A 13,837-nucleotide genomic window follows, 5' to 3' on the forward strand; every position below is an offset into this window, starting at 1 on the left:
GACACCATTAAGAACATTTGTGACTCATGGGAGTAGGTCAAAATATCAACATTAATAGGAGTTTGGAAGTTGATTCCAACCCTCATAGATGACTTTGAAGGATACAAGACTTCAGTGGAGAAAGTAACTATAGATGTGGTGAAATAGCAAGAGAACTAGAATTAGAAGTGAAGCCTGAAGATGTGACAATTGTTACAATCTCACAATAAAACTTGAATGAATGCTGAGTTGCTTCCTAGGGGTGAGCAAAGAAAATGGTTTCTTGAGATGGAAACTACTCCTGGTGAAGATGCTGTGAACATTGTTGAAATAAGAACAAAGGGTTTAGAATATTATATACATATACTTGACAAAAACAGTGGCAGAGTTGAGAGGACCTACTCCAATTTTCAAAGAAGTTCTAGTGTAGCTAAAATGCTATCAAGCAGCATCACATGCTATAGAGAAATTGTTCATGAGAGGAAGAGTCAAACTTCAATGTCCTTTTAAGAAATTGCTGTAGCCACCCCAGCCTTCAGTAACCATCACACTAATCAGTCAGCAACCATTAACATTGAGGCAAGACCCTCCACCACCAAAAAGATTATGACCAGCTGAAGGATCAGATGATTGTTAGTATTTTTCAGCCATATTTTAAAATTAAACTATGTACTTTTTTAAGACATAATGCTATTGCTCACTTAATAGACTACAGTATAGTGTAAACAAACCTTTTATATGCATTGGGAAAGCAAAAAATATGTGTGACTTGTTTTATTGTGATATTTGCTTTATTGTGTTGGTCTGGAACTAAAATACGTCTGAGGTGTGCCTGTACACTACCCACCCGTCAGTCACTTGGTAGCCACCTTGGTTATCAGATAAAAAAAAATGTATATAGGGTTCAGTATTATCTGTTGTTTCAGGCATCCACTAGGGGTCTTGCAATGTATCCCCCTCAGACAAGGGGGTGGGCTGCTGTAATCTCCTAAAGATTCTGAGAAGTTGGATCCTGATGATTGAGCTCACCCTTGAGAAAGTTATGAGAGAGTGCAGTGAAGTTGTTTCCTATGAGGATATTTTAGAAAGTTCTAGATCCATTACATTTCCTCAGCAAAATAAGAGATAGATCATTAGTTAAAAACCCAAATACTTAAAATTACCCAGGTGGGTAATTTGAAGGAGGCCAAGAGCCCATTCCCAGTCAAAAGGAGTCAACACGGCTTCAGGCGGTTGTTGGCATGTCGGAATACAGTGTGAAAGTGAAGGTGGAAATCCATATTGCTAAATGCGAAATTTCCTCGTTTTAAAACAGTGGCCATTTATTCAAAAAATTTTAAATATTCTGTGTGTGCTAAAGCTCATTAGCTATCATCTTATGACCCTAGGAATAAATAATCATGAAGGACCCTTCCCATACTTGTTCTTTAATTCAGTGGTCCTAAACCAGTAAAATAAATAAATAAATAAAATAAAATAATCACTAAAATTTGCACAGCTATTTTCAGTTCCCTTCATATTACTTTGGCAGAGAGCAGTATATTTTAAAGAATTACTCACCCAGTTCATTCAATATTTATCCCAGCCAGTTGTGTTCTCTCCATACCACTCTCCTACCACCAGCCCAGGGAACCCCAAGGCTTTAAGAAAATGAGGTATAGCTCCAACTCACAGAAGATTGAGGACCTGGTCCTAACCTTTCTAGTCAAACTTCCTTTGTAAAAATCCACTCCACCTTCAATAAAGAGCTAAGTCCTGAATTACTTAAACTGCCACTGTTCACCTTTCAAGGCTGGCATTACTCTGATACCAAAATTTGTTAAAGACAATCACAAAAGCCACAAGTAAAAATGGACCAATTTCACTAATTACAAATAAATTTTAATCCTAAATAAAAGATTAACGAATTGAACTCAGCATGATATTTAAAAAATAATATAACATGACAAAGTAGGATTTATTTCAGAACTGTAAAGATGGATTGACCATTAGGAAATCCCTTAGCATAATTCATCATTATTAATGAATCAGAGTAAAAAACAAATGTAGTTCTAGCACCTAAGAGACAGGTGATAAAATTTTACACCCTTTCCAAATTAAAAGCTTGTAGTACACCAGGAACAGAAGAAAATTTCTTTAAAGATGATAATGTATCTAAAGAATATCTAGCACCAACTAGGGGCACATGCTTACCTTACCACATTAAATCTGAATACCCATTATCTTGTCCTATATTCTTCAAATTTTCTGAAGTTTTGGCTAATGCAATAGGAAGAAGAAAAACTGCATTATTTGCAGGTGATATGATTGTCTATACAAAAATTCAGAGAGATCAGCTGTCAAGCTATTAGAATGTATAATTAATACATTTTCACAGTGTAGTTGGATACAAGGCAAATACACAAAAATCAATAGTTCTCCTAAATTACAGCAATGAAAAATATCTCATTCACAAAAACTATAAAATATATAAGAACAAAGCACAAGAATTGTGCAAATCTATGTGAAAAAAATTTTAAATGTATTTAAAGATATAAAAGACCCAAATACATGAAGAGATGTGTTCCTTAAAGGGAAGACTCATGATTTTGAAAATTTTGAGTAAGAAGAGATTAGTAGTTTCTATATGAAAGAATGAATATATTATGAAGCCATAATAATTATAACAGTGTATCATGGCATAGGAATAAGCAGACAGTTAATAGAATAGATTAAAATGTTCAGAAACAGATATATATGTGTATATATGCAAATTTAGTTTATGATTAATAGTGGCACTTCAAAGTTGTGGGGAAAGAATGGATCATTCAAAAAATGATATTGGGGCAACTGGTTGACCATTTGGCAAAAATTTTCATAATCTCACACTAAACAATTAATTAAAAGGAGGTAAATGGACAAATGTGAAAAAATGTACAGGAATGTTTATTGCAGAATGTTTTTGGAATAGTAAAGTAAAATCACTTAAATGTCTATCACAGTGGATTATTTCAAATGTATGCTTGTGTGTGTATTTGTGTGTGTCTCAGATGTACAAGTTATAGGATGCTATGAATCTACTTTAAAATGATGGAATGGATTTATGCATATTGGAATGTAAGGATATTCACATCATATTTAAAGTGAAAAAAATCAGATTCTAAATGTTTTTTTTATCACATTTTGTTATTTAAAAAAAATTTGTAGAGGTATCAAAAAGTCCAGAAGGATGTATAACAAGCTGTTTCATTTTCATTTCCTATGGGTAGACCCTACTTTGTCGCCTGGAAAATTATTCCACTCTCTTAGCTCTCTTTATACAGGTAACTTCAGTAGGAATTAAGTTACCTGTGTCGAGAGCTTTCTTCGTGGTCTTCACTTAAACTTCTTGGGGGAGCTACCCAGACACTCTACTCTAGGTAAGCATGAGGAAAACCCTGTATTTGTCATACTACCTATAACCCATATTGCACCTTTTAATTTATCTAAATTATTTACTTCTTTTCCTATAGAGTCTAAAATCCATGAAGACAGGAACCGCATTATGGTCAGTGTTCACTTTTGAGCAAACAGCCGTCACTTATTGAACTCTTACTGTGTACCAAATACTGTGCTAAACGCTTTCACTAACCCACTACACCCTTAGATAGATACTATTATGATCTTCATTTTGAGGATGAGGACATTGAAAGTCAGATTATGAAGCTTGTCCCCAATGCCATTGGCCCAGCTGGGATTAATTCCCAGGCCTGTCTGACGCTCAGTCACTACACTGTGATCAATAAATATCGGTCCTATAGGAAAGAAATACAGCCAGCCGCGGCTTCAGGGTCTCTTGGTGGGGATGTAGTGGTGGAGATTTAGCTTCGGAGGAGTGGTTGGACTAGAAACCCCCAAATTTCGCAATCCAGATAGTCAGCACCTCAGCCCACGACAATCGCCCGCGCGAGCCCGGAAGGGAGCGGCAGGGGCGGAGCGATCTTCCGGGAAAGGGGCGGGGCCGGCGCTGATTGGCCGGCTTCGGGCGGAAGTCGGGAGGTTGGGTGGCTTTAAGACGCTGGCTTGTGACAGGGAAGGGGAGAAGGAAGGCCGCCCTAGAGGGAAGGTTGCCTCTCCGTGCCGTCGCTCCCGGGGACCCTCGGACAAAACCTGACACCTCGGCCCCGCGGCCAGCTCCTTCCCTCAGGCCCTCGCCGCTCGATCTCGTCACCGTTATGTGGGAAGCGAATCCGGTGAGTAGCCGGGCGGGACGGGGCGTAGCCCGTGGGCGGGGCTGGCGGCGGAGGGCGGGAGGGGCTTCCCGGGAACCACTGCGCGGCGCCCGCTTCGGCCGGGGGTTGCGTTCCGGGGGCTGAGGTCTCTGCCCTTGTGAGCGGTGGGGCTGGCTCGGTGGGTTTCCCAACGCTTTATTGCTTTGTTATTACAATTATTGATTTTACTTTCTGTGGTTTCTCCGACTTCCTCTTTTCACCGTTTTTAAAAGTTTGTGTTTCGCTTTCTGATTGAAGTTACTGGGTTTCGAACCTGTTAGTTTTAATTTTCCTCAGGTGTACCTGTCAGTCCCGTCCATCTAAAGCAAGGGAATTCGACCCCTTTGTCTTGAGGGCCTAAGAGGAACCATCAGTACTCCTTTTCCCTTCTTGGTGGACAGCCTTTCAAAACTTGAAGGATGGGTTGTATATTCTAATCCTCTAGGTAGTGAAGTTCTTAGATGTTTTCTTTCAGTGCAGAGACTGATGATGTTTCAGCTGCAAGTCTGTCTGCTTCCTTGTTTGACTTCGGAATTTGCATTGTATCTACACTTATTTTTGTCTGCTTTGCCTTGATACATTTATTTATTTGAAGTGCACCTGTATGGGAGAAAGTGTGATTTCTTTCCTCACCACCCATCATAAGGGTCATGGCCAACATTCGTTGTAACCAAAACCAGGTCAACAAGAGAAAAGCGTAATAAATTTATTTAATCAAAGTTTTATGTGATACAGGCGCCTTCAGAAATGAAGACCCAAAGACCCACGGAAAACTGTTTTTATGCTTAGGTTCAATGAAGAGTGGACAGCCATGTGTAAATGTGATTGAACAAAGGGAATGAATGATCTAATGGGAATAGACTGAGCAGGGAAACCCAGCAAGGCCTGTCTGTTCACATTCTTCTTGGCCTCTCTGTGTAACATTCCTTCCTCCTGGGTATAGGGCAGGACCCCTCTGGAATAAGGGTCTTATGACCTACTATCAGACAAGGTAGGTCAGAAAAGTTTTTTCTTTTTCTTTTTTTTTTTTGAGACAGGGTCTTGCTTTGCTGGTGGGCTAGAGTACAGTGGTGTCATCATAGCTCACTGCAACCCCAAACTCCTAGGCTCCAGCAGTCCTCCTGCCTCAGCCTCCCAAGTAGCTGGGACTATGGGTGTGCACCACCACACCTGGCTAATTTTTCTATTTTTTGCAGAGATGTGGTCTCGCTCTTCCTCAGGATGGTCTCGAATTCCTGGTCTCAAGCAATCCCAGAGAATTTCTTTATGGCCAGCTCCTACGTAGAAAGGAAGGGGAAGTTTCTAATAATATTTGTAGACCTTATGGCCTGCTTTGTAGGAGAGGGGTTCTAGTTTCTATGATCCACCTTGGGGAAGTGGAATTCTGGTTTCTATGACTGTCTTCAGGGGAGAAAGAGAAGCAGGAGACAGAAGGGCAGGAGAAGGTCACAGAGAGACTTTGCTTCTGAGAACTTCCAGTCTCCTTTAGCTCAAGGTACTCAGCATGCCAAAGTACCATACTGGGGTATCATTTTCTGAGCCCCAGTACAACTTTCAAAGAGTGGAATCTATTTGCCGAGAGTTTTTGTCTCGTTATGGTTGAAATTGCTTAGTAATGTGGCAGATGTACAGTATCTACAGCTTAGGAGTTGACTGGAAAAATGACAGAATCACATTTCAACAAGTTGTTGGGCAAAATACAACCATGTGCCACTTAACGACAGGGTTACCTCCTGAGAGATTCATCGTTAGGTGATTTTGTCATTCTGGGAACATCATAGAGTGTACTTACATAAACCTATGTGGTTTAGCCTACTCTACATTTAGGCTATTTGGTATAGCCTATTGCTCCCAAGCTACAAACCTATACAGCATGTTACTGTACTGAAACTATAGGCAATTGTAATACACTGGTAACTATTTGTGTATCTAAACATGTCTAAACAGAAAAGATACAGTAAAAATACAGTATCATAATCTTGTGGGACTGCTGTCGTATATATGGTCCATTGTTGACAGAAACGTCGTTATGCATGCATGACTGCATGTGGAACTACCCCATATGCTGAGATAACTGCCCAGATTTACTTTAATGACCCTTAGTTTCCATACTTGGAATAGCTCCTTTCCTGTAATCGATACTCCTCCCCTCCCATTTCTGAAATATTTTCCAGATAAGCTAGAGAGTTTATCAGTAAATTTCCTTAAGTTTTTAAGTTTTTATCCAGTAGAAACTAGTCTGTTGGTCTGGATTTGGTAGTTGTACGTTATGGTTCCTTTTACTCCATCATGTAACAGTAGTCATCAAAAATTTTTTGATTCACACATATAATACTTTAATCAAACCACAGAGTAATTGCTTGTATTTGATTTTAGCAAAAATAATTTAGAATTATGAGAATGTACTCTGCTTATATATGCTTATATATTCAGTTTCATTATATCAACAATCCTCATTTTATATCTATGTATATCCATGTAACTCTCTATGTAGATATATACTCAATTTTTATTAGCAGTCCTTTTCTTCTTGATTTTTTTATAACAAACTCTTTAGTCACCCAAATATATGTCTTGCTCAAGGTCATGTGTTTTAAATCTTTCACTATATTGTAAGCTCTCATATGGGCATGGATTTTTCTCCATGTTTACTATGGTATCTTCAGCTAGAGGACAGAGCCTGGCACATAGTAGGCACTCAATAAGTATTTGTTGAATTCACGATCTTTGCTCCCACTGTGCATTCTCCCTCCTGTATCACACTTATATCAGAACTTGCTTGTATTACTTGTGTGTTTGTGAGAATTATAAAGGCATTAATGAATGTCTCATACACTTGGTTTGTTATATCATTGTATCATTTCTTTGTAAAATTCTCTGGAATCACCCTTATGATTTTGCTTGATTTCAGCAGAGCAAGCTGACTTTTGTTAATGGTGGTGAACCTTCCACATAATATCCTGCATTCTTCTTTTTGCTCTTATGCCACCTAATATGTCTTATTGCTACTGTGTTTTATTACTACTAATACTGCTTTTCTTCCTGTAAGATACGAATACTGTCAATAAGCACAGCTTAGTTTTAAAAATCAATACTTTGCATGTGAATTTCTCTCCTAATTTGCTAGTTTCTTTTAATAAAAGGGGCATGTGGATAGTCTGTCCAGCTGTGCTCGTGGAATAACATTTAATTTTAATGTTACCCTAAGCCAAACGCAATTGGGAAGATTTAAAAAATAAACAAAGAAAAACCACAGTGCATCCTAAATATAAATGCGGATGACTTTTGCATTGCTCCCAATTTAAATCACTTTTCATTATTTCTTTCCATAGACTGAGATAATCAAATTTATTTTGTGAATAAAAGATATTGTTAAGTGCCTTAATTGAAGAATTCTACCTAGTTTCTTCCTGCATATTTTTGGTAGCTTCTATGACCTTAATGTGCCACCTATGACCTGCAGATACACCTCCTATTGCTCCTATTGCAAATATATCAACTGTGTGATACTATGTTCCACTCACAAGTGTTTTGTGGAAATGTTACACTGACCCTGCTCATGATACTACTCAGAAGCAACCTCCCTTTCCATGTGAAAAGTCTCCATAAAGTAGTTATAATATGGAAAATCACCACTGACTTTGCAAGATTTCCTTGGGGGAAAAACCCCAAAGTAACCAAGGAGTGATAAATAAACTTTACCTCAGTTCACAATTTTATTTTTCCAGACAGACATGAGGCCTGTGATGATTCTATTCATGCCTTTCAGTGACCAGGAACCCTGGGGTAAGCATAAGGCCAGATCGACAGAAACAGTCGACAGTTCTTATGTGAGCTCTTGGCATTTCTCCATCCACCTTAGGGGAAGTAGCCTGTAGCTAATGTCCCCCAGTTTAGGAAAGTGGCAGAGTCTGTAGGAGGAAGTTGGAGGGGTTGTCATCACTGCCTTGACTCTTTGTACTGTGACTTTATCCTTCTTTTCTTTGTCTCATCTTCACTGTCTTCTTGCTCTTTGCTGGGATCGGAATAAGTAAACAATATTAGATGTGACAGTTTCAGCATCTCATGCTGATGAGTGGAACTGAAAAGTGACAAACATCTCTATATAAAAAGAGAATAAACCACGTACTGCAGTATTAACACCTTACTTTATAGAAAATTATATTCTTCCAAAATTCTTTTCCATTTATTAACTCTTATTAGAATAATCTGATGAGTTAGTTAAAGGAGGGGAAATGATTTTCCCAAGATCAAACAGAGCATAAGCAACTGAATTGTATTACTACCCAAGTCCTTTTTCCACTCCATTCTGTTCCTTGGTGGGACAATGATAACATTTGTATATTAGCTCAATGCTTTACCTGCGGAGCCATCTTTTCCCCTGTCATTTTATATTCATAGCTGCTGCTAAACTCCCTCATAGCTATGATTCTGTCTCTCCTTTTTCTGTCAAGCGTCTTGAAAGAATAGTCAGTCTTATACTTTTTGTCATTCTTACTCATACCTCAGGTCCTGCAGCCCAGCTTATGCCTCTGATACTTTACTTGCTGGGAGGGCACCAAGAACCTTTGGATCGCCTCATAGAGTGGAAACCTGTGTGCCTTCAGCCTCTTCTGTCTTTCTGTAGCTTCGATGCCATGAGAGGTGTTTCTCAAAACTCTTCCTTTTCAGTTTCCCTGGAACTGTACTCCTTTGGATTTCTTCTTTTTATGACTTATCCTTGAATTATAATCCTGACTTAGCTCCACTGCCTTCTGCCCATGAAATGTTCTACCTTTAATCTTTTTTTTTTTTCTCAGTACATCCCTTTTTTGATGAACTTCAAATACAACTCTGGTGACTATTCCTGCCAATGTACATCTTTAGTCCTGACCCCTCTCCTGAGCTAAGTGGTGGAGAACTCGACTGGTTGTTTAAAGTTAGTATTAAACCATACTCATTCATTCATTTATTTCACTCAGCACATATTTAGTAAGGATCTACTACATGTAAAATAAACACCATTTAGACACTAGGAGGGGGAAATTCAAACATGGATCAAATCAGAGCCTACTCCTTGGGGGCTTGCAATATAGATTAGGGGGAAGAGATACAAGAGGGTATCTGGGGGACTAGGAAGCTTTATCAAAGTAAAGCTTTATCAAAGTAAAGCTGTATCAAAGTAAAGTTGTATCAAAGTAAAGCTTCAAACTCAGTCATCAAGTTACAGACATGGTCTTATGGATAGGTCAAAGAAAGCAAAATGACCAATGCCTGCAAAAGTGAAAGAGAATAGCAAGTCCAGTTTGGATGGACTGAAGTGGAGAAAGTGCATATCTGATGAGCAGAGTATGGATAGAGGCGTCTTCAGAGAATAAAGAAGGAGGGGCTGTGGGCATTGGAAACTAATATTTATGGAATATCTATTCTGAATCAGGCAGTATATTTTAAAGATATACCTACAGGCTGGGGTGAGAATAGAGGTAAGATGTATTCCTGGAAATGAAAGTTCTATAGAGAACATAGTGTCTATGAAGATATATTCCTGACAGTGTAATTTATTACCTAGGACCAACATGTACAATCAAGGGTTCATTTATTAATATCCTTATTTTCTTGGAATTATTTGTAATTATTCTAGGAATGGGTTTAGCTAAGCTTAGACTATGACCCATATCCATTTGAGGTTCAAAACAGTCAAACTATAGTAGTCTCCTTTTATCTGTGATTTCCCCTTCTGTGATTTCAGTTACCCATGGCCAACCGCAATCTGAAAACATTAAATGGAAAATTCCAGAAATAAACAATTCATAAGTTTTAAATTGCATGCTGTACTGAGTAGTATGGACTCTCACGCCATCCTGCTCCATCTCACCTGGGTCATGAATCATCCCTTTGTCCATTATATCCACACACTATACTCCACCTACCCAGTAGTCACTGAAATAACATTCGATGGCACTCACTTCTCACTTATTTGTTGAGCAACTATTATAAGCGGGTTGGTGCTAAGTTCCGGGGTTTACAGTGGTGAAAAAAACAGACTACACTCCAGCTCTTATGGGTTTACTGCAGGCAGGCAGACATTAAACAAATATTTACACAAATAACATTTAACTCCAGTTGTGATTAAAAAGCTGTGAAGGAAAATGACAAGGTAGGAGGAGCAAATACTAGACTGGGAAATCAGGGAAGGCAACCTTGTGAAAGTAACTTTTACAGACATTTGAAGGATTGAGCAAAAGTTATCCAGGTAAAGGTTGGGTGGAAGGTGGGGAGGGCTGTTCAGATAGCAGAAATGGTGTGAGCAAAGACTCTGAGGCAGAAAGGAGCTTAGTGCTTGAGAAACAGAGAAGCCTATGTGGCTGCAGCACAGTGAACCAAGAGACACGCCCAGGGGGTAGTAGAAACCAGGCCATATGTGGCTTTGTGGCACATGTTTGGGATTGTGAACTTTACCTTTAGAGGACTGGCAAGTCATTGAAGGATTTTATATAGGAAGTAACATGAACATATTTGTGTTTTAAGAAAGATGACTTTGGTTGCTATCTGGAAAATGAGTTATGTATTATTAGAGGGTATGGTAGGCATAATAATAGCCTCCCAAAGAGATCCACATCCTAATTCCCAGAATCTGTGAATATGTTAAGTTATATGGCATAGGGGAAGTAATTAGCTAATCAGCTGACCTTAAGATAGGGAGATTATTTTGGGGAGTAGGAATAGCAAGCGTCCTTAAAAGTAGAATTTAGGGACAAAAAAAGTGGAATAAGGGAAGAAGGGTCAAAGAGATACAACTGGCTTTGGAGATGAAGGAAGAGGGTCACAAGCCAAGGTGTGTGGGTAGCTTCTAGAAGATCGAAGCCCATGGAAATAGATTCTCTCTTACAACCTTCAGAAGGAAATCAAACCCACCTTGATTTCAGCCCATTGAAACCCATGTAAAATGTCTACAGAAATGTATGAAAATAAATCGGTGTTATTTTAAGCCACTAAGTCTGTGGTAAGTTGTTCTAGCAGCAACAGAAAACTAATACAGAGGGGCATAAGGGGCTAGGGGAAGACCAGCTGGAAGGCTACAGTATAGTCCAGAGTAGAGATGAAGATGACTTGGACTAAGTGGGTGGTGGTGGGGAGAGAGGGGTAGATAGTTCAAGCTCCACCTTGGATGATGAGTGTAAGGTTGCTGGCACAGGCCGCTGGGAAGAGGGAGATGTTTTCACTGAATTGGGGCAGACTGGAAAAGGGAAAGATATATGGAGGATATCAATAGTTTGGTTTTGGACCCACTAGTTTGATGTGCCTGTGAGGCATCAAGAAGGCAGTTGGGTTGGTAGGTGAGTCTAGAGCTCAGAAGAGAAGATTGGCTAGAAATTGAAATCTGGGCCTCAGCATCTGTAGATGGCCTTTAAAATTGTGAAAGTAGATGAGATCCCTAAGTGTTTTCAAACTTTCAAAACCCACACAGACAACTGATTTTTAAACAATAAAGCAGTATTTTTCAAAATTAATGTTTTTATTCTCATTGAAAGGGTGATTTTTCATAGCCTCTTACAAAATATTTGTAGCTAATTTGAAGATAGATAGCTTGAGATGTAGGTTAGACCCAGATACTTTGATTTTTTTTTTTTACTCTGTATTTCTGCCAAATTAGGAAATACCATGCTACAGTGATAGATTATCAAGAATTGCAACTTGTGTTTGCTGGCTCTCTCAGGTGTTTTGGAATATGAACATCAAACACAGACTGAGAAATTTTGTGAAGATTTGTCCCTGAAGACTATTTCTAGTGCTCTTTCAGTCACCAGATTGACAAGCTTATAATATTAAACAACCATAGGGATGAATGTTTTAACCAGCCTGAATGTTTGGAAGATAGGAGTAAATGGATTCTTAAGCCAATTTTTGACTACTTCAGTCTCTGGAAAGTATTTTCTCATGTTTTGTTGTAACATTTAGATGTGTTCTTTATGTATCCACAATAGTGTAATCAGCCTCATTCTCTGATGAGTGAAGAAACCATCAGGTTTGGGGAAGGAATCACATTTTAGCAATTGAGCCATTTACACCATAGTTTTGTGACTGAAAAATCTAGTGTTTTATTCTCAGCATTAAAAATCAGCCTTGAAGTAGGGGGTTCAGGTTATTTAAAATTCTATATATATATCTGCTATACTCCATTTAATCATGCCTCTGGAAAACATAGGATTACTTCATTGGTATTGATGATCTTCAGCATCATGAAGAAATCATTTTTATCTCAGCCCTCATTTCAGAAACTCTTGTCAACACTTTTTTCCTTGACAGCCAGCAAACTCGATTGGGAAGAATAATCTTGCAAACACTGCTGTTTCTTTCCACAGCATCTGAGAGTATGCACTCTGAGTAGTCAATATTTGATGATAGTCAATTTCTGTTATTTCCTTCAATAATCATAATTAAGAAGCATATTGTTGACTCCTTACTGTTCCATACATTTAAAGAATCGTAATAATATGTTAATAGCAGTATCCTTTGTTGCTATTTCTATAGCTCATAGTTTTTTGGTTTTGAATGTGTTGCACCTTTTTTCAACTCATGTCACAGCTCACAAAAATATCATTGTCTAAATAAAAACTGTCTTCCCTTGTACTGTGAGTTTTTACTGATAAGCAGAACAAAAAGTTTTTGAATACTTTTACCTCATCACATACTATGTATATGTGAAGGACTGATTTATATTTTCTGTATAAGTAGTTTGTCCAATTGTAAAACAAAATATTTGCTGAAACACTCGTGTGATAGTAATTGCTCTTCTGTATCATGTGCCAGTGACAATACATGATGTCCAACAGAATCATTTAATAAAGAAATTTGTCAATAGCATGTTTTTCTCAGGCATTAAATTTGGCATTAAATTTAAATTGACAAGCTTCTCGGCAACATCAAGATCTTTTACCTGTTTTAGCTGAGGACTGCCTTTCTTGTCTTGGTCTCTTCTCTATCCTTATCAACAAAGCAAATGAATTTTAGGCTTTTTGTGAAAATGATCTGAAAGTTTACTTGGTTTTACACCACTGTATTTAGTGAATGCTAAATATGGCTGATATGAACTGACCAACAGAGACTGAACATGATGGGATCTTATAGTGAGTGGTAAGTTTAAAGAAAATAAAGGATTTTCATGAAAATCTTCATTAATCTTACATTTCAACTTTGCAAAATGTATGTAAACAAATTTATTTCATTACTTTTGCCTCTGAAGATGCCTGTCAACTGTTTTATAATCCCTGAGGACCATGTTTTGAGGATACTGAGAAAAGAGAAGAGGGGCTAGGACTGAGCCAGAAGGAACTCTAAAAGTTATAGGCTGAGTAGAAGTCAAGGTGCAAAAGAGATTGGAAATACTGATGGTCTTAATGATCTGGAGAGTGTGATGTCATAAAAACTGAGAAGAGTAATTTAGGACAGAGGGTAAACAGTGAAATGTTACGGAGAGATAAGTAAAGTGAGGGACTGAAAAATACGTATTGATAGGATTTAGTAGCAGCAAGCTTATTAGAGGTCGTGGCAATTTTAATTCTTTTTCTTTTAAGTGATGGTGAAGTGAGAAAGGCTGGGTTAGAAGCTAGACAAGTTCATTGAAGTGAGTATTAGAGTGCATATAAAAT

The 13,837-nt window shown here is 38.2% G+C and overlaps 1 protein-coding gene across 1 annotated transcript in view; it reads left to right on the plus strand.

The window, feature by feature from the left end:
* The first annotated feature begins 3,970 nt into the window (after nt 1-3,970).
* The window catches only part of PARP11 (poly(ADP-ribose) polymerase family member 11), a 42,035-nt gene continuing 32,168 nt past the window's right edge, over nt 3,971-13,837 (plus strand). Inside the window, exon 1 of the mRNA XM_045554566.1 lies at nt 3,971-4,190. Within this exon, the coding sequence (XP_045410522.1) occupies nt 4,173-4,190 (18 nt within the window). The 5' untranslated portion in view covers nt 3,971-4,172. The remainder of the gene's footprint in view (nt 4,191-13,837) is intronic.

This window comes from Lemur catta, chromosome 6 (assembly GCF_020740605.2).
Source record: "Lemur catta isolate mLemCat1 chromosome 6, mLemCat1.pri, whole genome shotgun sequence".
Classification (NCBI taxonomy): domain Eukaryota; kingdom Metazoa; phylum Chordata; class Mammalia; order Primates; family Lemuridae; genus Lemur; species Lemur catta.